The 24,999-nt window shown below is 60.1% G+C and overlaps 1 protein-coding gene and 1 long non-coding RNA gene across 3 annotated transcripts; one reads left to right on the top strand and one right to left on the bottom strand.

Annotated features, from left to right (window-relative positions):
* Positions 1 to 1,060: 1,060 nt before the first annotated feature.
* Positions 1,061 to 24,979, top strand: UBA1 (ubiquitin like modifier activating enzyme 1). 2 transcript variants are annotated; one of them, XM_059872427.1, is made up of 26 exons: positions 1,061 to 1,174; positions 2,342 to 2,452; positions 3,567 to 3,625; positions 5,422 to 5,590; positions 7,173 to 7,307; positions 7,569 to 7,675; positions 8,182 to 8,272; positions 8,725 to 8,857; positions 9,286 to 9,383; positions 9,917 to 10,063; positions 10,882 to 11,037; positions 11,603 to 11,713; positions 11,991 to 12,071; positions 12,558 to 12,713; positions 14,299 to 14,464; positions 15,115 to 15,311; positions 15,700 to 15,764; positions 16,854 to 17,049; positions 18,286 to 18,360; positions 19,265 to 19,454; positions 21,095 to 21,183; positions 21,281 to 21,373; positions 21,712 to 21,903; positions 23,843 to 23,944; positions 24,169 to 24,269; positions 24,672 to 24,979. In XM_059872427.1, exons 2-26 carry the CDS (start codon positions 2,342 to 2,344, stop codon positions 24,805 to 24,807), a joined length of 3,156 nt encoding a protein of 1,051 aa, XP_059728410.1. In that variant the 5' UTR covers positions 1,061 to 1,174; the 3' UTR covers positions 24,808 to 24,979. The 2 variants fall into 2 exon arrangements, with proteins under 2 accessions (XP_059728410.1, XP_059728411.1); XM_059872428.1 differs by having other exon boundaries at positions 1,104 to 1,174; positions 2,306 to 2,452.
* On the bottom strand, positions 18,078 to 19,265 carry LOC132341124 (uncharacterized). The gene is made up of 2 exons (XR_009490097.1): positions 18,591 to 19,265; positions 18,078 to 18,401 (listed from the first exon to the last, which is right to left on the bottom strand). It is a non-coding gene; the product is annotated as an uncharacterized LOC132341124 (long non-coding RNA).
* Positions 24,980 to 24,999: the final 20 nt, after the last annotated feature.

The raw sequence follows: 24,999 nt of genomic DNA, 5'->3' as shown, positions 1-24,999 counted from the left end.
CCCCCGGAGTGACCCTCGGACCCTCAGCCGCCCTCCCGGAGTGACCCCGGAGCCCGGTGTTGGTTTGTGAATAAAATTTTGGGTCCCTCCCGAGTCCTGCGCCTTTTATTTTGGGGGAGGAAAAATAAACTACATCTCCCAGCGGGCCCTGCGGCCATGTGACGTCACCAAGCAGCGACATCTTGCGGAAATGGCGCTCTGCCCTCACGGCATTTCCTTTTTGCTCAAGAGACTACATTTCCCAGCGGACCTCGCGGCTCTATGATATCACCAGACAGCGACACCACGCGGATATAGCGCCCTGGTCCCCACGGCCCCTCCCATGTTTCCCTATAGCTTCCCACAGCCCCTATAGGCCCCCCATGGCCCCCTACAGCCATTCAAGCCGCACACAACCATCTAGGGAGCCCCTCTAGGGCCCTGGAGACCCCCGAAGCCCCCCACGCTCCCCCTGGGCTGCCGTAGACCCCCCTCGGTTTCCTATAGCTCCCTCAGGTCCTCCCGACGCCCGTGTGTAGTCCCCTGTGGCTCTGGGGTCCCGCTTAGGCTTCTATGCGTTCCTGCATTACTTCGGAGGCCTGCGTTTAAATTTTTCCACGCAGTTCTACAAAGTTGTGCAATTCGGCATGACACTACGAAAAGTCTTCCGCGGTTCCCTGTGGGCTCTTTAAGCGCTCCTACGAGCCTCTGATCGGCCCCTACAACCCCCCATAAACCCCCCTTGGGTCCCTATAGCCCCCCAAGGGCCCCTATAGCTCCCAGACCCCCTCGTACCCACCCATAGACAACCGCACTCCGCCCTTCCCAGTCCCCTGTCCCCTCTCGGCCGCCGTCGGGGCGGCGCGCGCTGCGCCGTATCACGAGGCCGTGCAGGGGGCGTGGCCTTCCCCATCCGGGGCCCTGCGGCAGGAAAAGGGGCGTGGCCAGCCGGGGCGCGCCCGCCCAATCCTCGCGTCGGGTGAGGCGGGCAGGGAGGGGGCGGGCGGTGGCGGGAGGAGACAACCAATGAGAGCGCGGCGCCGGGCGGTGCCGACCAATGGGAGAGCGTGGGAGGCGGGGCCTCTCGCGCGCAGGGAGGGGGCGGCGGGTGGCAGCGGCCGCGGCCGCCATCTTGTCGCGGAGGAGCCGAGCGGAGCGGGCGGGACCCGGCGGCGGGGCCTGGACAGCGACATTGGTGCGGGGCCGGCGGCGAGCCTGGGGGTCCTTGGGGGCTGTCCTGGGCTGCAGGGGCGCGGGGAGCCGGCCTCGAGGCCGGCGAGTGTGGCCCCGCCATGGGGGAGCCGGCGCCGGGCCTGAAGGGGCCGGGGGGGACCCGTGAGGGGGAACCGCCCCCCCCCCCCTTAGACCGGGACCCTCAGGATGGGAAGCGCGGGTCAGGACCGCGACCCCCGCTCGGGGACCCCCGGGGATAGGGAATCCCCCCGGGTGGGACCCCCGGGGATGAGGAACCCCCCCGGTTAATGGGGAACCCCGCAAGGGAGGCCCCGAGGGCGGGATCGCCCCGGGATGGGACCCCCGCGGGGCCCCCGGTGCTGGGAGCGCTCTCAGGGGCGGGGGGCGGTGCTGTGTCTGGGTCTGGGGGGTGCTGGTGTGGTCTGATGTCCCTTAGTGCCACCTCGCTGTCCCCAAGTGTCCATCCCGACCCTTCTGTGTGTCCCTCCATCCCAGCGTGTCGCCCTGTCCGTCCCTGGTGTCACCTGTGCGGTGACAACCAATGGGACAGCGTCGGGGCTGTCGCACCTGGTGGCCCCGCCCGTGACCCCATTCACCTGGTGTTACCCTCTGTGTCCCTGGTGTCACCCTGCATCACCCTCTCCATTCCTGCCTGTCCCTCGGTGCCACCTCTAGTGTCACCTGGTGTCGCCTCTCATCACCCTGTGTGTCACTGTGTCCTGTTCAGTGCCACCCTGTGTGTCACCCCCTGCTGTTGGTGACCTCAGGTCACCACAGATGTCACCTCTCGCCCCCCAGCATCACCCCGTGTCTCTCCCAGTGTCCCCACTGTCCCCAGCACTGTCCCCGTGTGACCCTTCCTGTCCTCTGTCCCTGTCACTAAATGTCCAGCTGACCCCTAGCTGTCCCCAATTGTCCAAATCCCGTCTGTCCCCAGATGTGCCCTGACTCCATCCTTGTCCCTAGTTGTCCCCACCTGTCTCCCTGACTGCCTCTGTCCTCAGCTGTCCCCCCACCTGTCCTTGTCTCCAGGTGTCCCCTGACTATCCCTGTCCTCTGACTGTCCCTGTCCCTAGCTGTCCCCTGATGTCCCCAGCTGTCCCTGACTGTCCCTGTGCCCTGGTGTCCCCAGCTGTCCCCAGCTGTCCCTGACTGTCCCTGTCCCCAGATGTCCAGCTCCCCGCTGTCGAAGAAGCGCCGCGTCTCTGGGTCAGAGCCACCGACGGGCTCCAGCCGCGCCCCTGCCCCCGCCGTGTCCCCGAGCGTCACCCCCGCCAACGTGAGTGCCACCACCCCTCCCGAGTGACACAGCCCCTCCTGAGTGCCACCACCCCCTCCTGAGTGCCACCACCCCCTCCTGAGTGCCACAGCCCCTCCTGAGTGCCACCGCCCCTCCTGAGTGCCACCAGCCCCTCCTGAGTGCCACCACCCCTCCTGAGTGCCACAGCCCCTCCCGAGTGCCACAGCCCCTCCTGAGTGCCATCACCCCCTCCCGAGTGCCACCACCCCCTCCCGAGTGCCACCGCCCCTCCTGAGTGCCACCACCCCCTCCTGAGTGCCACCGCCCCTCCTGAGTGCCACCACCCCCTCCTGAGTGCCACCAGCCCCTCCTGAGTGCCACCAGCCCCTCCTGAGTGCCACCGCCCCTCCTGAGTGCCACCAGCCCCTCCCGAGTGCCACCACCCCCTCCCGAGTGCCACAGCCCCTCCTGAGTGCCACCACCCCCTCCTGAGTGCCACCACCCCCTCCTGAGTGCCACCACCCCTCCTGAGTGCCACCACCCCTCCTGAGTGCCACTACCCCTCCCGAGTGCCACCAGCCCCTCCCGAGTGCCACCACCCCTCCCGAGTGCCACCACCCCCTGCTGAGTGCCACCACCCCTCCTGAGTGCCACCAGCCCCTCCTGAGTGCCACCACCCCTCCTGAGTGCCGCAGCCCCTCCTGAGTGCCACCACCCCTCCCAAGTGCCACCACCCCCTCGGGGACCCTGAACCTCCCACAGGGGCTTTGTCACCATCTGGGGAGCCCCTGGTGTCATTGTCACCTCTGTGGTGCTCAGAGCTGCTGCTGGGGGCGTGGTGTCACCTGGTGTCACCTGTGGGTCTTAGGAGTAGTGCATGTCCCTTGATGTCCCCTTACTCTGCTCAGACTCATTTGCTGTCCCTTGTGGGGTCCCTCTTTGTCCTGAGAGTGACGTTTGTCCCCCAGGTCCCCAACGTCCCCCCCACCATGGACAGTGTCACCCAAGAGGTGTCACCAGCCCAGCTGTTGTCACCACAGAATGACACCACTCTGCCACCCTTTGGGGGTCCTGCTCCTTGTCCCAGGGTGTCACAGCACCCATTGTCACCCTCAGTGTCCCCTGGTGACACCGCTGTCCCCTCTGTCCCCAGGGAATGGCGAAGAACGGGGCCGAGGCCGAGATCGATGAGGGGCTCTACTCCCGCCAGCTGTGAGTGAGGGGGACATTTTGGGGTCCCCAAGGGGAATTTGGGGTCCCCAAGGGGTTTGGGATCCCCACAGACTTGGGGGGCTCCCTGGGGAGTGGGGGAGTCCCTGTAGTTTGGGGTTTCCCCGTGGATTTGGGGTTTCCCCGTGGATTTGGGGTTCCTCATGGATTTGGGGTTCCTCATGGATTTGGGGTTTCCCCATGGATTTGGGGTTCCTCATGGATTTGGGGTTTCCCCATAGATTGGGGCTTGCCCTGTGAGTTGTGGAGTTCCCATGGATTTGGGGTTCCCCATGGATTTGGGATTTCCTCATGGATTTGGGGTTTCCCCGTAGATTTGGGGTTTCCCCATGGATTTGGGGTTTCCCCATGGATTTGGGGTTTCCCCATGGATTTGGGGTTTCTCATGGATTTGGGGTTTCCCCGTGGATTTGGGGTTTCCCCATGGATTTGGGGTTTCCCCGTGGATTTGGGGTTTCCCCATGGATTTGGGATTTCCCCATGGATTTGGGGTTTCCCCATGGATTGAGGTTCCTTATGGATTTGGGGTTTCCCCATAGATTGGGGTTTCCTCATGGATTTGGGATCTTCCTATGGATTTGGGGTTTCCCCATGGGTCGGGGTTTGCCCTGTGAGTTGTGGGGTCCCCACGGATTTGGGATTTTCTATAAGTTTGGGATTTTTTTATAAGTGTGGGGAGTTTATTGGGATACACTTGAGCTGGGGGGGTTCCACAGCCTTGAGGGATTTCCCCTCAGAGTTTTGGGTTCCCATTGAGATTTTTGGGATCCCATTGAATTCTTTGGGATCCCATTGAGATTTTTGGGTTCCCATTGAGTTCTTTGGGATCCTACTGAGATTTTTGGGTTCCCATTGAGATTTTTGGGATCCTACTGAGATTTTTGGGTTCCCATTGAGATTTTTGGGTTCCCGTTGAATTCTTTGGGATCCCACTGAGATTTTTGGGTTCCCATTGAATTCTTTGGGATCCCATTGAGATTTTTGGGTTCTCATTGAGTTCTTTGGGATCCCATTGAGATTTTTGGGTTCCCATTGAGATTTTTGGGTTCCCGTTGAATTCTTTGGGATCCCATTGAGATTTTTGGGATCCCATTGAATTCTTTGGGATCCCACTGAGATTTTTGGGTTCCCATTGAGATTTTTGGGTTCTCATTGAATTCTTTGGGATCCCATTGAGATTTTTGGGTTCCCATTGAGATTTTTGGGATCCTACTGAGATTTTTGGGTTCCCATTGAGATTTTTGGGTTCCCGTTGAATTCTTTGGGATCCCACTGAGATTTTTGGGTTCTCATTGAGTTCTTTGGGATCCCAATGAGATTTTTGGGTTCCCATTGAGATTTTTGGGTTCCCAATGAGATTTTTGGGATCCCACTGAGATTTTTGGGATCCCACTGAGATTTTTGGGTTTCCAGTGAGATTTTTGGGATCCCACTGAGATTTTTGGGATCCCACTGAGATTTTTGGGTTCCCAAGGAGATTTTTGGTGTCCCAATGAAGTTTTTGGGGTCTTCATAGATTAGGATTCTTTATGGTTATGGGCTTTCCCTATAGATTGGGGACTCCCCACTTATTTAGAGCTCCTAATAGATTTAGAGGTCTCATGGATTGGGGTTTTCCCATAAATTTATGATTTTTTTAATAAACATAAAGAATTAAGCAGGACACACTTGAATTGGGGGGGGTTCCTCCAACCTTGACAAGTTTCCCCTGTGAGCTCTGAGTTCCCATGGAGTTTTTTGGGGTTCCCCCTGATATTTTTGGGGTTTTCCCCCCCCAGGTACGTGCTGGGCCACGAGGCCATGAAGCGCATGCAGACCTCCAACGTGCTGGTGTCGGGGCTGCGGGGGCTGGGCGTGGAGGTGGCCAAGAACCTGGTGCTGGGGGGGGTCAAATCTGTCACCCTGCACGACCCCCACCCCGCAGCCTGGGCCGACCTGGCCTCCCAGGTGCGTCCCTCTGGGGTTTCCTGGGCTTTTTTTGGGGTTTTTTACCTTGAATTGTTGTTAATTGCTGCGTTTGGGGGCTGGAGTTTCTTCTGGGTGTGAGGGAATTTTGGAGGGAGGTTTATTTTGGGGGGGGGGGGTTTGGGGGGATTGTGGGGTGGTTTTGGAGTGTTTTGAAGGTGGTTTGGGGTTGGTTTTGGGGTTTCTGACCCTCATTGCCCCCCAGTTCTACCTGCGGGAGGAGGACGTGGGGTGTTCTGGGGATGTTTTAGGGGTTGTTTTAAGGATGCTCTTGGACTTGTTTTGGGGCTGTTTTGGGGCTGGTTTTGGGGGTTGTTTTGGGGATGGTCTTGGACTTGTTTTGGGGTTGTTTTGGTGCTGGTTTTGGGATTGTTTTGCGGATGTTTTAGGGCATGTTTTTAGGGTTGTTTTGGGGCTGGTTTCAGGGTTGTTTTGGGGACATTTTTGGGGCTGTTTTGGGGATGTTTTTGGAGTTGTTTAGGGGCTGTTTTGGGGATGTTTTGGTGCTGGTTTTGGGGTTGTTTAGGGGGTTGTTTTGGGGATGGTCTTGGACTTGTTTTGGGGTTGTTTTGGTGCTGGTTTTGGGGTTGTTTTGCAGATGTTTTAGGGAATGTTTTTGGGGTTGTTTTGGGGCTGGTTTCGGGGTTTTGGGGACATTTTTGGGGCTGATTTGGGGATGTTTTGGGGCTGTTTTGGGGATGTTTTTGGGGTTGTTTAGGGGATGTTCAGGGGGTTGTTTTGGGGATGCTCTTGGACTTGTTTTGGGGTTGTTTTGCGGATGTTTTAGGGGATGTTTTTAGGGTTGTTTTGGGGCTGGTTTCGGGGTTTTGGGGACATTTTTGGGGCTGTTTTGGGGATGTTTTTGGGGCTGTTTTGGGGCGGTTTTGGGGTTGTTTAGGGGGTTGTTTTGGGGATGGTCTTGGACTTGTTTTGGGGTTGTTTTGGTGCTGGTTTTGGGGTTGTTTTGCGGATGTTTTAGGGCATGTTTTTAGGGTTGTTTTGGGGCTGGTTTCAGGGTTGTTTTGGGGACATTTTTGGGGCTGTTTTGGGGATGTTTTGGGGCTGTTTTGGGGATGTTTTTGGGGTTGTTTAGGGGATGTTTAGGGGGTTGTTTAGGGGGTTGTTTTGGTGCTGGTTTTGGGGTTGTTTTGCGGATATTTTAGGGGATGCTTTGGGGCTCTTTTGGGGATGTTTTTGGAGTTGTTTTGGGGCTGTTTTGGGGATGTTTTTGGGGTTGTTTAGGGGATGTTTAGGGGCTGTTTTGGGGCTGTTTTGGTGCTGGTTTTGGGGTTGTTTTGCGGATGTTTTAGGGGATGTTTTAGGGGATGTTTTTAGGGTTGTTTTGGGGCTGGTTTTGGGGTTGTTTTGGGGACATTTTTGTGGATGTTTTGGGGTTGTTTTGGGGATGTTTAGGGGGTTGTTTTGGGGATGCTCTTGGACTTGTTTTGGGGTTGTTTTGGGGACATTTTTGGAACTGTTTTGAGGATGTTTTGGGGCTGTTTTGGGGACGTTTTTGGGGTTGTTTAGGGGATGTTTATGGGTTTCTGACCCCCCTTCCCCCCAGTTCTACCTGCGGGAGGAGGATGTGGGCCGCAGCCGGGCCGAGGCGACGCTGCCGCGCTTGGCCGAGCTCAACTCCTACGTGGCTGTGAGCAGCACCCGGGAGCCGCTGTCCAAGGAGCTGCTGGGCACATTCCAGGTAACCTGGCACAGGTGTGCCCACCTGGGCACAGGTGTAACCCCCTCAGACAGGTGTGCCCACCTGGGCACAGGTGTAACCCCCTCAGACAAGTGTGCCCGCCTGGGCACAGGTGTAACCCCCTCAGACAGGTGTGCCCACCTGGGCACGGGTGTAACCCCCTCAGACAAGTGTACCACTTAGGTGGGCAGGTGGCCCAGGTGAGCAAGGTGAATACCCAGGGGGGTGCCCAGGTGAGTGCCCAGGTGCCCTGTCCCACAGGTGGTGGTGCTGACCAACTCCCCGCTGGAGGAGCAGCTCTGGGTGGGCGATTTCTGCCACGACCACGGCATCAAACTGGTGGTGGCCGACACGCGTGGGCTCTTCGGGTGAGGGCAGGGGACACGGGGGTCCCTTTGGGGTCCTTTTTGGGGTGGGTCTCTTTTGGGGTGGATCCCTTTTGGGGTGGGTCTCTTTTGGGGTGGGTCTCTTTTGGGGTGGGATTTTTGGTGTGCATCTCTTTTGGGGTGGGTCCCTTTTGGGAAGGGTCCCTTTTTGGGGGGAATTTTGGGGTGGGTCCCTTTTGAGGTGGGATTTTTAGAAATTTCCTTTCTAGGGTGGGGATTTTATGGTGGAACCCTTTTGGGGTGGGGATTTTTAGGAGATTGTTCTCTGGGTTGGGATTTTAGGGTGGGAATTTTAAAGTAAATCTGTTTTGGGGTGGGATTTTTGGGGCAGCTCCTTTTTGGGAGGGAAGATTTTAGGCTGTTCCTTTCTGGGGTGGGGGTTTTAGAGTGGATCCCTTGGGAGGGATTTTTAGGAGGTTCCTTTTTGGGGTGGGATTTTGGGGTGGATCCATTTTGGGGTTCAGCACTGACCCCCTCCCCCCTTGCAGGCAGCTGTTCTGTGACTTTGGGGACGACATGGTGGTGACAGACCCCAATGGGGAGCAGCCCCTCAGTGCCATGGTGTCCATGGTCACCAAGGTATGGGGAGGGGACAGCTTGGGGGTCCAGGGGGGTTTTGGGGTATCCTGGTCCCCTCTGTGCGAGATCCCCTTTGGGTTCTGGATGTCCCTGTGTCCCCCCCGTGGTGCTTTGTGTCCCCCCTGTGTCCCCTGACGCTGTCCTGGGGAGGTTCCTTGGTGTCCCTGTGTCCCCTCACGCTGTCCTGTGTCCCCAGGGCTGTCCTGGGGAGGTTCCAGGGTGTCTCTGTGTCCCCTCACGCTGTCCTGTGTCCCCAGGGCTGTCCTGGGGAGGTTCCTGGGTGTCCCTGTGTCCCCCTCACGGTGCCTTGTTCCCCCCTGTGTCCCCTGACGCTGTCCTGGGGAGGTTCCTTGGTGTCCCTGTGTCCCCTCACGCTGTCCTGTGTCCCCAGGGCTGTCCTGGGGAGGTTCCTTGGTGTCCCTGTGTCCCCTCACGCTGTCCTGTGTCCCCAGGGCTGTCCTGGGGAGGTGACCTGCCTGGACGAGGCGCGTCACGGCTTCGAGACGGGCGACTTTGTCACCTTCACGGAGGTGGAGGGGATGGAGGAGCTGAACCGCTGCGGGCCCGTGGAGATCCGCGTGCTGGGTGAGCCCTGGCTGTGGGGTGCCCCCACCTGGGGGTCCTTTTGGGGTCTCTGATGCACCTGGGGGGTCCTTTTAGGGGTCTCTGAGGTAGCTGAGGGTCCTTTTTGGGGTCTCTGAGGTACCTGGGGGTGTCCTTAGGGGGTCTTTGAGGTACCTGGGGCCCTTTTTGGGGTCTCTGAGGTACCTGGGGGTGTCCTTAGGGGGTCTCTGAGGTACCTGGGGCCCTTTTTGGGGTCTCTGAGGTACCTGGGAGTGTCCTTAGGGGGTCTCTGAGGTACCTGGGGGTCCTTTTTGGGGTCTCTGAGGTACCTGGGGGTGTCCTTAGGGGGTCTCTGAGGTACCTGGGGCCCTTTTTGGGGTCTCTGAGGTACCTGGGGGTCCTTTTTGGGGTGCCCCAGACACCTGGATCTCTTTTTGGGGTGTCCCCAGGGCCATACACGTTCAGCATCGGGGACACCAGTGGCTACGGGGACTACGTGCGGGGTGGCATCGTCACCCAGGTCAAGATGCCCAAGCACATCCACTTTGTGAGTGGCACTGGGAGGGACTGGGGGGCACTGGGAGGGCACTGGGAGGGCCTTGGTGGGGCTGGTGGGTTGTACTAGACTATACTGAGCTATACTGGGTTTTACTGGATTGTGTTGGGTTATACTGGTGTATATTGGGTTTTATTGGGCTGTCCGGGGTTATAGGGAGCTATACTGGGTTATACTGGGCTATACTGGGGTGTATTGGGTTATACTGGATTATATTGGGCTATACTGGGCTGTGCTGGTTTCTGCTGGGTTCTACTGGGCTATACTGGGGTGTATTGGGTTAACTGGATTATATTGGGCTATACTGGGCTATGCTGGTTTCTACTGGGTTCTACTGGGCTTTAGTGGGTTATGTTGGGTTGTACTGGTTTGATATTGGGTTTGCATTAGTGTATGTTGGGTTATACAGGGCTGCACTGGTTTATACTGGGCTATACTGGTTTTTATTGGGTTGTGCTGGGCTACAGGGGTTTCTACTGGGCTCTACTGGTTTATACTGGTTTACACTGGTGTGTTTTCCCCAGAAACGGTTGCGGGAGGCGCTGGCCGAGCCCGAGATGATGGTGACGGATTTCGGGAAGGCCGAGAGGCCCTCGATGCTGCACTGGGCGTGGCAGGGCCTGCACCGCTTCCTGCGGCAGCACGGCCGCGCCCCGCGGCCCCGCCACCAGGTGGGGACACCGGGGGGACAGCAGGGTGTGGGGACATTGGGGATATGGCGGCCACCGTCACCTGCCCCAACACGGTGTCCCTGGAGCCCTGTCCCCAGCTGGTGACATTGAGGGTGTTAAGGACGTGGAGGTCACCATGATCTGTCCCAACACAGTGTCCTTGGGGTTCTGGTGACACTGGGGACATTGAGGGTGTCGGGGACACGGAGGTCACCATGATCTAGCACAGTTTTCCTAGGGCCCTGGTGATGCTGGGGACGTTGAGGGTGTTGGGGACATGGAGGCCACCATGACTTGCCCCATCATGGCCACCCCCAGGTGGTGACACTGGGGATGTTGGGGACATGGAGACCACCATGATCTGCTCCGACACAACGTCCCTGGGGCCCTGGTGACACTGGGGACATTGAGGGGATTGGGGACATGGAGGTTACTGTGACCTGCCCCATCGTGGCCACCCCCAGGGCCCTGTCACCAGCTGGTGATACTGGGGACATTGAGGGTGTTTGGGACATGGAGGTCACCAGGGCCCCACCAGAATTTGGGGACATCAGAGGGGTTGGGGGTACTTGGGGCTTGGAGGAACACTGGGGACATGGAGCCACTGGCTCCTGCACCAACAGGGACACCCACCACGGTCCCCCTATCTCTTGGGGACGCTGGTGACATCATTTGGGGGTGTCACAGACTGTGGAGTGGCCTTTGGGGACACTGTAGCTTCACTGAGGCCATGGAGGCCACCAAGCCCTGCTCGTAGCTCGTCCCTGCTGTCCCCAGCACTGTTCCCAGCAGCGTGTCCCTGTCCCTGTCCCCGGCAGGGTGACGCGGCCGAGGTGGTGGCCCTGACCAAGGAGGTGGCCGCAGGGGCCGAGCTGGACGAGGAGCTGGTGCGGGAATTGGCCTTCCAGGCCACCGGCGACCTGGCCCCGGTCAACGCCTTCATCGGCGGCCTGGCCGCGCAGGAGGTCATGAAGGTACCGTGTCCCCATGTCCCCAAGGCCACCTGGGGCTGCTGTCCCTATGTGTCACAGCTGGAGCCGCTCAGTTGGCCCTGCCTGGGGTACCAGACTCGGTGTCTGTGTCCCCTGGGGTCATTGCGGTGTCCCTGAGGTGTTTGCTGGGGTTCCCCCGGGGTCACTCCTTGTCCTTGTCCTGTCCCTGATGTGTCTCTCGGGGTCCTGGCCCTGTCCCTGACACGTCACCCTGAGGTTGCTACTTTGTCCTTGTCCTGTCCCTGATGTGTCCCCCTGGTCCCTGTCCCTGTCTTTGACACATTTCCAAGTTCCTGTCCCTGACAGGTCCACCAGTGTCCTAGCCCTGTCCCTGACGCGTCCCCTGGGATGTCCCCAATGTGTCTCCCAGCATCCTCTCCCTGATGTGTCCCCAGGACGTCCCTGATCCATCCCTTGGGATGTCCCTGATGCGTCCCCCAGGATTTCCATGTCCCTGTCCCTGGGCTGCCCTACTCTCTGATATGTCCTTGGGTTGTCGCTGTCCCAAATTGTCCCTGATGTGTCCCTGGGCTGTCCCTGTCCCCAGGCCGTGTCGGGGAAGTTCACGCCCATCACGCAGTGGCTTTACTTCGACGCGCTCGAGTGTCTGCCCGAGGAGAACCGCGACACACTGCTCACCGAGGAGCAGTGCCGGCCGGTGAGGGGACACGGGGACACCTGAGGGGGCTGGGGGACATCCCTGGGTGGTGTCACTTTGTGGGGTCATCGCTCAGAGGAGGTTGCTTAGGGGATCCCCATTGGTCACCCCATTGGGGACAGCAGGTGGTGGCCACCCAGCACCCATGAGTGGTCATTCCGTGAGGACACAGCCGTGGCTGCTGTCACTCCTGAGTCCCCGTGGTGGCTCTGCAGCCCCGGGGGTGTCCCCTGGCAGGTGACACAGCCAGGTGACGCCGGTGTCACATCGTCTCCAGCGCAACAGCCGCTACGACGGGCAGATCGCCGTGTTCGGGGCTGAGCTGCAGGCCAAGCTGGGTGCCCAGAAGTACTTTGTGGTCAGTGTCCCCAATGTCCCCAGTGTCCCTACCCGTGTTCTCTATCATCCATGAGTCTCGAGTTGTCACCTGTTCCTCAAATGTCACCAAATTTCCCTTCATGAATTTACCAAGCGTCACCTTTCCCACCTGCATGTCTCCAGCCCTCCTGGGCCACCCTAAGTGTCCCCATGTGTCCCTTCGGTGTCCCCTGGTGTCCTCACACGCTTCCTGATTGTTCCTTCAAGTCGTCGGCATGTCCTCAATGTCCCCATGTGTCCCTAACCGCACAGGGCACCTCCTGCTGCGTCCCCACGTGTCCCCAACCCTGTGGGCCACCTCATGCTCTGTCCCCACATGTCCCCAACCCCGTGGGCCACCTCATGCTCTGTCCCCACATGTCCCCAACTCCATGGGCCACCTCATGCTCTGTCCCCACATGTCCCCAACCCCATGGGCCACCTCGTGCTCTGTCCCCACATGTCCCCGCGTGTCCCCACGTGGCAGGTGGGGGCGGGGGCCATCGGCTGCGAGCTGCTCAAGAACTTCGCCATGGTGGGACTGGGCTGTGGCCCCGAGGGCAGCGTCACCGTCACCGACATGGACACCATCGAGAAGTCCAACCTCAACCGCCAGTTCCTCTTCCGGCCGTGGGACGTCACGGTGAGGGCTGGGAGTGACCGAAGGGTTGGCCAATGTTGGGTTGGCTTCACCAAGCTGGAGTGGGCCGGGAGGGAGGAGCTGGGGGGACGATGAGGGGCAGAGTTTGGGGGGTCTGGAGAGGCAGGGCCAGTGGGGGTTGATGCTGCCATTGAGATGGCCACGGTCAACAGTTGAGTTCTGTGATCGATGTCAGCGGTTGGGTGTCGTGCTCAACGTCCACACTTCAGTTTCTTGGTCAATGTTAATGGTTGAGTTTCTTGGTCAATGTCAATGGTTGAGTTTCTTGGTCAATGTCAACAGTTGAGTTTCTTGGCCATCGTCAGCAGTTGAGTTTTGTGCTCAACATCACAGTTGAGTTTTTTGGCCGGTGTCACCATTAGAGTTTCTCGGCCAACTTCAGCGGTTGAGTTTCTTGGCTAGTGTTTCAGGTTGAGTTTTGTGCTCATTCGTTTCTTGGCCAACACCAACAATCAAGTTTCATGCTCAATATCGACCGTTGAGTTTCTTTGCTATCATCGATGGTTGAATTTTCTGGCCAACGTCAACAATTGACTTTTGTGTTCAACGTTAATGATTGAGTTTCTTGGTTAACATCAACATTTGACTTTTGTGCTCAATGTCAACGGTTGAGTTTCTTGGTTAGCATCAAAAATTGACTTTTGTGCTCAACGTCAACGGTTGAGTTTCTTGGCCAATACCAATGGTTGAGTTTCTTGACCAACGTTAACTCTTGAATTTTGTGCTCAACGTCAACAGTTGAGTTTCTTGGCCAACACCAATGGTTGAGTTTCTTGACCAACGTTAACTCTTGAATTTTGTGCTCAAAGTCAACAGTTGAGTTTCTTGGCCAACATCAGCGATTGACTTTTGTGCTCAACATCAAAAGTTGAGTTTCTTGGCCAACACCAATGGTTGAGTTTCTTGGCCAACACCAATGGTTGAGTTTCTTGACCAACGTTAACTATTGAATTTTGTGCTCAACATCAACAGTTGAGTTTCTTGGCCAACACCAATGGTTGAGTTTCTTGGCCAACGTTAACTCTTGAATTTTGTGCTCAACATCAAAAGTTGAGTTTCTTGGCCAACGTTAACTCTTGAATTTTGTGCTCAACATCAACAGTTGAGTTTCTTGGCCAACATCAACGATTGAATTTTGTGCTCAGCGTCAACGGTTGAGTTTCTTGGCCAACACCAGTGGTTGAGTTTCTTGACCAAAATCAACAATTGACTTTTGTGCTCAACGTCAACAGTTGAGTTTCTTGGCCAACGTTAACTATTGAATTTTGTGCTCAACATCAACAGTTGAGTTTCTTGGCCAACACCAATGGTTGCCTTTCTTGGCCAACATCAACGATTGAATTTTGTGCTCAACATCAAAAGTTGAGTTTCTTGGCCAACACGAATGGTTGAGTTTCTTGACCAACGTTAACTCTTGAATTTTGTGCTCAACGTCAACAGTTGAGTTTCTTGGCCGGCGTCACCGGTTGAGTTTCTGAGATGTGTCATTGCATTGGGAAAGGGGCGTGGCCTAGCAGGGCGTGCCCCGAGGGGCGGGGCTCACCTCCCAGCTGTTCCCCACCCGCAGAAGCTGAAGTCGGAGCGGGCGGCGGCGGCGGCGCAGGAGATGAACCCGGCGCTGCGCGTCAGCAGCCGCACCGACCGCGTGGGCCCCGACACCGAGCGCGTCTACGACGACGACTTCTTCGAGGGGCTGGACGGCGTGGCCAACGCGCTGGACAACGTGGACGCGCGTGAGCAAGCGGGGCTGGGGGCCACAGAGACCTCTGGGGGTGCTTCAGGGACCCTGGAGAGGCTTTGGGGACACCTGGGGAGCCGGGGGGACCCTTGGGGGGTTGGAGGGACCCTTGGGGGGCTATGAGGACCTTTGAGGGGCTATGGAGGTTGTTGGGGAGCTGTGGGGACCCTTGGGGGCTGGGGGGATCCTTGGGGGGCTATGGGGATCCTTGGGGGCCTGGAGGAAGTCTTAGTGGGCTATAGGGACCCCTGGGGAGCTCTGGGGACCCCTGAAGGGCTATGGGGACCCTTGGAGAGCTGCCCCATAGCCCCTGCTTGTGCCCCATATCTGAGTCCCCCACAGCCCCTGGGGTGCCCCATAACCTCTAGAGATTTTAGGCAGCATGTACAGAGGGGTATCTCATATCTGAGGGTGCCCAGTACCCCTGGGGTGCCCTGTGCCCCCTGGGGTGCCCCACAGCCCCTGGCTGTGCCCCATAACTGCCCCCCCATCCCCAGGCAGGGCTGTACACAGACCAATGCTGTGTTTACTGTAGGCTCCCCTATATCCCCTAGTCATGCCCCATATTTAGGGGTGCCCTTCAGCCCTTTGGGGTGCCCCACAGCCCCTGGCCATGCCCCATAACTGCCCCCCACCCCCGGGCAGGGCTGTACATGGACCGGCGCTGCGTTTATTACCGGAAGCCGCTGCTGGAGTCGGGCACATTGGGCACCAAGGGCAACGTGCAGGTGGTGATCCCGTTCCTGAGCGAGTCCTACAGCTCCAGCCAGGACCCCCCCGAGAAGGCCATTCCCATCTGCACCCTCAAGAACTTCCCCAACGCCATCGAGCACACGCTGCAGGTGCGTCCAGGTGTGCCCAGGGGCACCTGGCGGGTGTGGGGGGCACCTGGTGTGTCCGGCCGGAGGGTGCCCAGGTGGTTTTTTGGGGGGTTCCAGGTGGTTGGGTGGTGTTTGAGGGGCACAGGGGTCTCAATTTGGGGTATCCCAGACTCTGGGCTCCATGGTTTGGGGGGTTCTGGATCTGGGGTTGTGGTTTTGGGGGTCCTTGGACATTGGAGTCATTTTTTTGGGGGGTCCTGGGTTCTGGTTTGGGGGGTCCGGGACACTTGAGTCCCCATTTTGGGGGTTTTGGATACCGGGTTCTGGTTTGGGGGTGTCCTGGGCACTGCCGTCCCCATTTTGGGGTGCCCCTGGTGCCAGGACCCCCAGTGACACCCTCTTGTCACAGTGGGCACGTGACGAGTTCGAGGGGCTCTTCAAGCAGCCGGCCGAGAACGTGAACCAGTACCTGATGTGAGTGTGGGGGACAGGCACCCCAAATCCCACAGGAGTCCCCCAGGGACCCCAAGTTTTTGGAGTGGACCCTGTGCCTCATTGAGATCCCCCCGCCTTAACTCTTTACCCCCTTTTCCCTGCAGACCCCAAATTCACCTTTTTGGGATCTCCATAACGCTTTGCACCCCTTTTCCCTGGGGACCCCAAGTTCCTGGAGCAGACCCTTTACTCCTATGGCCCCCCCCTCATTAACCCCTGCGCCCCCTTTCCTCCCAGGGACCCCAAGTTCTTGGAGCGCACGCCGTGCCTGGCGGGCACCCCTGTGACCCCCCCTAACCCCTGTGACCTCCCCATAACCCCCTGTGACCCCCTAACCCCTGTGATCCCCCCCATTAACCCCTGCACCCCCTTTCCCCAGGCACCCCAAGTTCCTGGAGCACACCCTTTACCCCTGTACCCCCATTAACCCCTGCACCCCCTTTCCCCAGGGACCCCAAGTTCCTGGAGTGCACCCTTTACCCCTGTACCCCCATTAACCCCTGCACCCCCTTTTCCCCAGGGACCCCAAGTTCCTGGAGCGCACCCTGTGACCCCCCTAAACCCCTGTGACCCCCCCCCATTAACCCCTGCACCCCCTTTTCCCCAGGGACCCCAAGTTCCTGGAGTGCACCCTTTACCCCTGTACCCCCATAACCCCTGCACCCCCTTTCCCCCCAGGGACCCCAATTCCTGGAGCACACCCTTTACCTCTGTACCCCCATAACTCCTGTGATCCCCCCATAACCCCTGCACCCCCTTTTCCCCAGGGACCCCAAGTTCCTGGAGTGCACCCTTTACCCCTGTGACCCCCCCATTAACCCCTGCACCCCCATTTCGCCAGGAACCCCAAGTTCCTGGAGCGCACGCTGCGCCTGGCGGGCACCCATGACCCCCCTAACCCCCTGTGACCCCCCTAACCCTCTGTGACCCCCCCCATAACCCTTGTACCCCCTTTTCCCCAGGGACCCCAAGTTCCTGGAGCGCACGCTGCGCCTGGCAGGCACCCCTGTGACCCCCCTAACCCCCTTTGACCCCCCCCATAACCCCTGTACCCCCTTTTCCCCCCAGGGACCCCAAGTTCCTGGAGCGCACGCTGCGCCTGGCGGGCACGCAGCCGCTGGAGGTGCTGGAGGCCGTGCAGCGCAGCCTGGTCAGCGACCGGCCCCGCGCCTGGCCCGACTGCGTGGCCTGGGCCTGCCGGCACTGGCACCGCCAGTACAGCAACAACATCCGCCAGCTGCTGCACAACTTCCCCCCGGGACAGGTGGGTTATCTCATTAGCCTGATTAATTATTGATCCCTGATTAGTTACCCCATTAACCCCATTAGTTACCTCATTTACCCCAACATCCGCCAGCTGCTGCACAACTTCCCCCCGGGACAGGTGGGTTATCTCATTAGCCTGATTAATTATTGATCCCTGATTAGTTACCTCATTAACCCCATTAGTTATCTCATTTACCCCAACATCCGCCAGCTGCTGCACAACTGCCCCCCGGGACAGGTGGGTTATCTCATTAGCCTGATTAATTATTGATCCCTGATTAGTTACCTCATTAACCCCATTAGTTACCTCATTTACCCCAACATCCGCCAGCTGCTGCACAACTTCCCCCCGGGACAGGTGGGTTATCTCATTAGCCTGATTAATTACCTCGTGAGCCCTGATTAGTTACCTCATTAACCCCATTAGTTACCTCATTTACCCCAACATCCGCCAGCTGCTGCACAACTTCCCCCTGGGACAGGTGGGCACCTGCTCGTTATCTCATTAGCCTGATTAATTATGGATCCCTGATTAGTTACCCCATTAACCCCATTAGTTATCTCATTTACCCCAACATCCGCCAGCTGCTGCACAACTTCCCCCGGGACAGGTGGGCACCTGCTCGTTATCTCATTAGCCTGATTAATTATTGATCCCTGATTAGTTACCCCATTAGTTATCTCATTTACCCCAACATCCGCCAGCTGCTGCACAACTTCCCCCCAGGACAGGTGGGAGAGCTTCGTTAACTCGTTATTTAATTAATTACCTCGTTAGCCCTGATTAATTGCCCCATTAACCCCATTAGTTACCTCATTTACCCCCATTGCTTCATTTACCCCAACCTCTTTTACCCTGCCATCCACCAGCTGCTGCACAACTTCCCCCCAGGACAGGTGGGACTGCCTTAATTAACGTGTTAATTTAATTAATTACATTGTTAGCCCTGATTATTTACCACATAAATGCAATTAACAACTTCATTTACCCCCATTCCTTCGTTCACCCCAACACCTGCCCATTAATTACCTTATTAACCCAATTAATTACTTTATTTACCCCAATCTCATTTACCCCAATATTCACCAGGACAGGGGAGCACCCCTCGATTATCTCATTAATCTAATTAATACATTGTTAATCTAAACAGTCGGCTCAGTCACTCCAATTAATAGCTCATTAAGCTCAATTAATGACCTCATTAACGCTGATTTTTTCCCTTTTCCCCCCCAGAAAACGAACTCGGGGACCCTGTTCTGGTCGGGGCCCAAGCGCTGCCCCCACCCCCTCGTGTTCGACCCCGACAACGTGAGTGGGGTCACCTGGGGAGGGGACATCACCTGGGTCACCTGGGGGAGGGGGGACATCATCACCTGGGTCACCTGGGGGATGGGGGACATCATCACCTGGGTCACCTGGGGGATGGGGGACATCATCACCTGGGTCACCTGGGGAGGGGACATCACCTGGGTCACCTGGGGGAGGGGGGACATCATCACCTGGGTCACCTGGGGAGGGGACATCATCACCTGGGTCACCTGGGGGAGGGGACATCACCTGGGGGAGGGGCTGTGTCACCTAGGGGAGGGGACCTCACCTGTGCCCCATGGATGCCCCATGATTGCCACTCACTCTGAGTGCCACACCTTCACCTTTAGTTGTCACTCGCCACCTTTGGGTGTCACCTGTCACCTTTCAGTGCCGCCTTTATCCCCTTTGGTGCTGCACTGTTAGTTTTAGGTGTCACCTGCTCCTTCTGGGTGCCACCCTTGGCCCTCTGGGTGCCACCTCTGCCCTCTCTGAGTGCCACCTGCCTCCTTCTGAGTGCCACCCTTGCCCATCTGGGTGCCACCTGTGCCCTTCTGAGTGCAACTGCCCCCTCTGGGTGTCACCTCTGCTCTTCTGAGTGCCACCTGTGCCCTTCTGAGTGCTACCTCTGCCCTTCCGAGTGCCACCTGTGCCCCTCTGAGTGCCACCTGCCCCCTCTGAGTGCCATCTGCCCCCTTCTGAGTGCTACCTCTGCCCTTCTGAGTGCCACCTGCCCCCTTCTGCCCTTCCGAGTGCCACCTGTGCCCCTCTGAGTGCCACCTGCCCCCTCTGAGTGCCATCTGCCCCCTTCTGAGTGCCACCTGTGCCCTTCCGAGTGCCACCTGCCCGCTGTGGGTGCCCCCCATGCCCTCTCTGGGTGCCACCCGTGCCCTGTGTCCCGCAGCCCCTGCACCTGGACTACGTGGTGGCGGCGGCGAACCTGTTTGCGCAGAGCTACGGCATCGCGGGCTCGCGGGACCGGGCGGCCGTGGCCGAGCTGCTGCGGCACGTCCGCGTGCCCCCCTTCGCGCCCAAGGCCGGCGTGCGCATCCACGTGTCCGACCAGGAGCTGCAGAGCGCCAGCGCCGCCCTGGGTACGGCCTGCGGGGGCACTGGGGGCACTGGGAGAACTGGGGGCCGTTGAGAGAGGGATTGGGGGCACTAGGACAGGGACTGGGGGCACTGGGGGGCACTGGGAGAGGAGCTGGGGGCACTGGGAGAGGGGCTAGGGGCGCTGGGAGAGGCACTGGGGGCACTGGGGGGCACTGGGAGAGGCACGGGGGGCACTGGGGGGCACTGGGAGAGGGGCTGGGGGCACTGGGAGAACTGGGGGCCATTGAGAGAGGGACTGGGGGCACTGGCAGAGGGACTGGGGGCACTGGGAGAGGGGCTGGGGGCACTGGGGGGCACTGGGAGAGGGACTGGGGGCACTGGGAGAGGGACTGTGGGCACTGGGTGAGGGGTGGGGGCACTGGGAGAAGGACTGGGGGCACTGGGAGAGGGGCTAGGGGCGCTGGGAGAGGTACTGGGGGCGCTGGGAAAGGGATTGGGGGCACTGGGAGAGGGACTGGGGGCACTGGGAGAGGGGCTAGGGGCGCTGGTAGAGGCACTGGGGGCACTGGGAGAGGAGCTGGGGGCACTGGGAGAGGGGCTAGGGGCGCTGGGAGAGGCACTGGGGGCACTGGGGGGCACTGGGAGAACTGGGGGCCATTGAGAGAGGGATTGGGGGCACTAGGACAGGGACTGGGGGCACTGGGAGAGGGGCTGGGGGCACTGGGGGGCACTGGGAGAGGGACTGGGGGCACTGGGAGAGGGGCTAGGGGCGCTGGGAGAGGCACTGGGGGCACTGGGAAAGGGATTGGGGGCACTGGGAGAGGGGCTAGGGGCGCTGGGAGAGGCACTGGGGGCACTGGGAGAGGGGCTGGGGGCACTGGGGGGCACTGGGAGAGGCACGGGGGGCACTGGGAGAGGGGCTGGGGGCACTGGGAGAACTGGGGGCCATTGAGAGAGGGATTGGGGGCACTAGGACAGGGACTGGGGGCACTGGGAGAGGGGCTGGGGGCACTGGGGGGCACTGGGGGCACTGGGAAAGGGATTGGGGGCACTGGGAGAGGGGCTGGGGCGCTGGGAGAGGCACGGGGGGCACTGGGAGAGGGACTGCGGCCACTGGGAGAGGGGCTGGGGGCATTGGGAGAGGCACGGGGGGCACTGGGAGAGGGACTGGGGGCACTGGGGGGCACTGGGACAGGGACTGGGGGCACTGGGAGAGGGACTGGGACACTGGGAGAACTGGGGGGCACTGGGAGAGGGGCTAGGGGCGCTGGGAGAGGCACTGGGGGCACTGGGAGAGGGACTGCGGCCACTGAGAGAGGGGCTGGGGGCACTGGGAGAGGCACGGGGGGCACTGGGAGAGGGACTGGGGGCACTGGGGGGCACTGGGAGAGGGACTGGGGGCACTGGGAGAGGGACTGGGGGCACTGGGGGGCACTGGGAGAGGGACTGGGGCACTGGGAGAACTGGGGGTCAGTGAGAGAGGGGCTGGGGGCGCTGGGAGCACTAGGAGAGGGGCTGGGGGGCACTGGGAGTACTGGGAGAGGGACTGGGGGCATTGGGAGAGGGGATGCAGGATATAGGGGGCACTGGGAGAGGGGCTGGGGGTCCCATGGGTGCTGTGGGGGTGCCAGGGGTGCGGGGGTCCCACATGTGCCCCTCCCTCCTCCCTCCCCACCCCCAGACGACGGGCGCCTGGAGGAGCTGAAGGCGTCGCTGCCCAGCCCCGAGGAGCTCCCGGGGTTCCGGATGTTCCCCATCGACTTCGAGAAGGTGGGTGCTGCCCCCCTGGGTGCTGCCCCCCGAAATGCCCCCTTGGGTGCTGCCCCCACCCCCCTGGGTGCCCCCAACCCACCCTGGCTGTCCCCAGGACGATGACACCAATTTCCACATGGATTTCATCGTGGCCGCCTCCAACCTGAGGGCAGAGAACTACGACATCCCCCCGGCCGACCGCCACAAGGTGGGCACTGGGAGCACTGGGGAGGGACTGGGGGAGCACTGGGAGAGCACTGGGGGGCTGCCAGTACCACGTTGGGTGAGGGTCTGGGGGGACCCATGGAGTTGTTGTGGGGTGTCAAGGGTGCTGTGGGGTTTCTGGGGGTTGTTCTGGGGTGCTATGGGGTTTTTATGGGGTTATTATGGGTGCTGGGGGTGCTCTGGGGTATTCCAGGGATTATTCTGGGATGTGTGAACTACACACAAAGCCCATATGGACCCTACTTGGGGGTTCTGTGGGACATTCAGGCTGGGTTTTGGGGCCATCCCCTAAATCCTAAATCCCTTTTTTTGTGTTCCCAGAGCAAACTGATCGCAGGGAAGATCATCCCGGCCATCGCCACCACCACGGCGGCCGTGGTGGGCCTGGCCTGCCTGGAGCTCTTCAAGCTGGTGCAGGGGCACCGCCGGCTGAGCTCCTACAAAAACGCCTTCCTCAACCTGGCCCTGCCCTTCGTGGGCTTCTCCGAGCCCCTCGCCTGCCCCCGCAACAAGGTGGGCACTGCCAGGGCTGGGGGGCAACAGCACGGGGGGTTGGGGGTCACTGGGGGGCTGCCAGAGGGGATTGGGGGTCACTGGGGGGCGGCCGGAGGGGGTTTGGGGTCACAGTGGGGCTGGGGGTGCGGGGAGAGGGGATTTGGGGTCACAGTGGGGTTGGGGGTCACTCCCAGAGGGGATCTGGGGTCACAGTGGGGCTGGGGGTGCGGGGAGAGGGGATTTGGGGTCACAGTGGGGCTGGGGTCACTCCCAGAGGGGATCTGGGGTCACAGTGGGGCTGGGGGTGCGGGGAGAGGGGATTTGGGGTCACAGTGGGGCTGGGGTCACTCCCAGAGGGGATTTGGGGTCACAGTGCGGCTGGGGTCACTCCCAGAGGGGATTTGGGGTCACAGTGGGGCTGGGGTCACTCCCAGAGGGGATTTGGGGTCACAGTGGGGCTGGGGTCACTCCCAGTGGGGATTTGGGGTCACAGTGGGGTTGGGGTCACTCCCAGAGGGGATTTGGGGTCACAGTGGGGTTGGGGTCACTCCCAGAGGGGATTTGGGGTCACAGTGGGGCTGGGGTCACTCCCAGTGGGGATTTGGGATCACAGTGGGGTTGGGGTCACTCCCAGCGGGGATTTGGGGTCACAGTGGGGTTGGGGTCACTCCCAGAGGGGATTTGGGGTCACAGTGGGGCTGGGGTCACTCCCAGATGGGATTTGGGGTCACAGTGGGGCTGGGGGTCACTCCCAGAGGGGATTTGGGGTCACAGTGGGGCTGGGGTCACTCCCAGATGGGATTTGGGGTCACAGTGGGGCTGGGGTCACTCCCAGATGGGATTTGGGGTCACAGTGGGGCTGGGGTCACTCCCAGTGGGGATTTGGGGTCACAGTGGGGCTGGGGTCACTCCCAGAGGGGATTTGGGGTCACAGTGGGGTTGGGGTCACTCCCAGAGGGGATTTGGGGTCACAGTGGGGCTGGGGTCACTCCCAGAGGGGATTTGGGGTCACAGTGGGGCTGGGGTCACTCCCAGAGGGGATTTGGGGTCACAGTGGGGTTGGGGTCACTCCCAGAGGGGATTTAAGGGCACAGTGGGGCCGGGGGTCACTCCCAGAGGGGATTTAAGGGCACAGTGGGGCTGGGGGTCACTCCCAGAGGGGATTTGGGGTCACAGTGGGGCTGGGGTCACTCCCAGAGGGGATTTGGGGTCACAGTGGGGCTGGGGTCACTCCCAGAGGGGATTTGGGGTCACAGTGGGGCTGGGGTCACTCCCAGAGGGGATTTGGGGTCACATTGGGGCTGGGGGTCACTCCCAGAGGGGATTTGGGGTCACAGTGGGGTTGGGGGTCACTCCCAGAGGGGATTTGGGGTCACAGTGGGGCCGGGGGTCACTCCCAGAGGGGATTTGGGGTCACAGTGGGGCCGGGGGTCACTCCCAGAGGGGATTTGGGGTCACAGTGGGGCTGGGGGTCACTCCCAGAGGGGATTTGGGGTCACAGTGGGGTTGGGGGTCACTCCCAGCAGGGATTTGGGGTCACAGTGGGGCTGGGGTCACTCCCAGAGGGGATTTGGGGTCACAGTGGGGCTGGGGTCACTCCCAGCGGGGATTTGGGGTCACAGTGGGGCTGGGGTCACTCCCAGAGGGGATTTGGGGTCACAGTGGGGCTGGGGTCACTCCCAGAGGGGATTTGGGGTCACTCCCAGAGGGGCTTTGGGGTCACAGTGGGGCTGGGGGTCACTCCCAGAGGGGATTTGGGGTCACAGTGGGGCTGGGGTCATTCCCAGCGGGGATTTGGGGTCACAGTGGGGCTGGGGTCACTCCCAGAGGGGATTTGGGGTCACAGCGGGGCTGGGGTCACTCCCAGAGGGGATTTGGGGTCACAGTGGGGCTGGGGTCACTCCCAGTGGGGATTTGGGGTCCCCCATGGCTCTGACTGTCCCCGCCGTGTCCCCAGTACTACGAGGTGGAGTGGACGCTGTGGGACCGGTTCGAGGTGCAGGGGCTGCAGCCCGACGGGCAGGAGATGACCCTGCGCCAGTTCCTCGCCTACTTCAAGGTACTGGGAGCGACTGGGAGTGACTGGGAGGGGGGCAGGGGACAACTGAGGCACCCCAACCAAGACAGGAGTGCTGGGACACGGGGAAAGGTCAAGCCCCTGTGCTGGCTGCTGTCCCCAAGGCCACAGGGTTCCCGTGGTGGCCGATGTCCCCAAGGCCACAGGGTTCCTGTGGTGGCCGATGTCCCCGAGCCCCGCTGACCCCTGTCCCCGTGTCCCCTCAGAAGGAGCACCGGCTGGAGATCACCATGCTGTCCCAGGGCGTGTCCATGCTCTATTCCTTCTTCATGCCGGCCGCCAAGCTGCGCGAGCGCCACGACCAACCGTAGGGACACTGGGGACACTGGGGGACATGGGTGGCGTCCAGGGAAGGGACAGGACAGCAGGGTTGGTGGGAGGGCACAGCCCATGGCAGGGACGTGTCCTGGGGACAAGAATGCAGCCCTGTGGTGGGAGGACATGTCCCAGAGGTGGGGACACTCCCTGTGTGTGCCCATCCCTTTCGGGTGCTGGTGTGCCCTGGCACTCCCTGTGTCCCCTCTTGTCCCCTCAGGATGGATGACCCATGCCACATGTCCCTCTATGTCCCCCTGTCCCCATAGACTGATAAGAGACCGTGCCCCACATCCCTACCACGTCCCCTGTCCCTGCGCGATGACAGAGACCCTACCCCATGTCACTGCCATGTCACCTGTCCCTGAAAGGTGACTGTCCCCTGTCCCCACAGGATGACAGAGATCGTGACGCGAGTGTCCAAGAAGAAGCTGGGCCGCCACGTCAAGGCTCTGGTGTTCGAGCTGTGCTGCAACGACGACAGCGACGCCGACATCGAGGTGCCCTACGTGCGCTACACCATCCGCTAGGGGGCGCCTGGCCACGCCCCTCTGCACGGCCACGCCCCACACACAGGCCACGCCCTGTCACGCCCCGCCCCTCTCCCATAGTCGTTGTTGTGTTGGTCCCGCCCCCTGGGTGGGGGCGGGGTCTGGGGGCGGGGCGAGGGCCCCGCCCAATAAACATAGACCTTGGCAAAAAGGGGGCGTGTTTGAGTCACG

This window comes from Haemorhous mexicanus, chromosome 35, assembly GCF_027477595.1.
Source record: "Haemorhous mexicanus isolate bHaeMex1 chromosome 35, bHaeMex1.pri, whole genome shotgun sequence".
NCBI lineage: Eukaryota > Metazoa > Chordata > Aves > Passeriformes > Fringillidae > Haemorhous > Haemorhous mexicanus.
The sequence above is the reverse complement of the archived record's forward strand: the minus strand, read 5'-3'. Positions and strand labels throughout refer to the sequence as shown.

Bases quoted from the DNA above. Each gene is read 5' to 3' on its own strand.
- UBA1 (XM_059872427.1), top strand. From the start codon at position 2,342: ATGTCCAGCTCCCCGCTGTCGAAGAAGCGCCGCGTCTCTGGGTCAGAG. The intron at 7,308-7,568 runs GTAACCTGGCAC...CCTGTCCCACAG, and splicing joins AGCTGCTGGGCACATTCCAG to GTGGTGGTGCTGACCAACTC. The intron at 8,858-9,285 runs GTGAGCCCTGGC...GGGTGTCCCCAG, and splicing joins CGTGGAGATCCGCGTGCTGG to GGCCATACACGTTCAGCATC.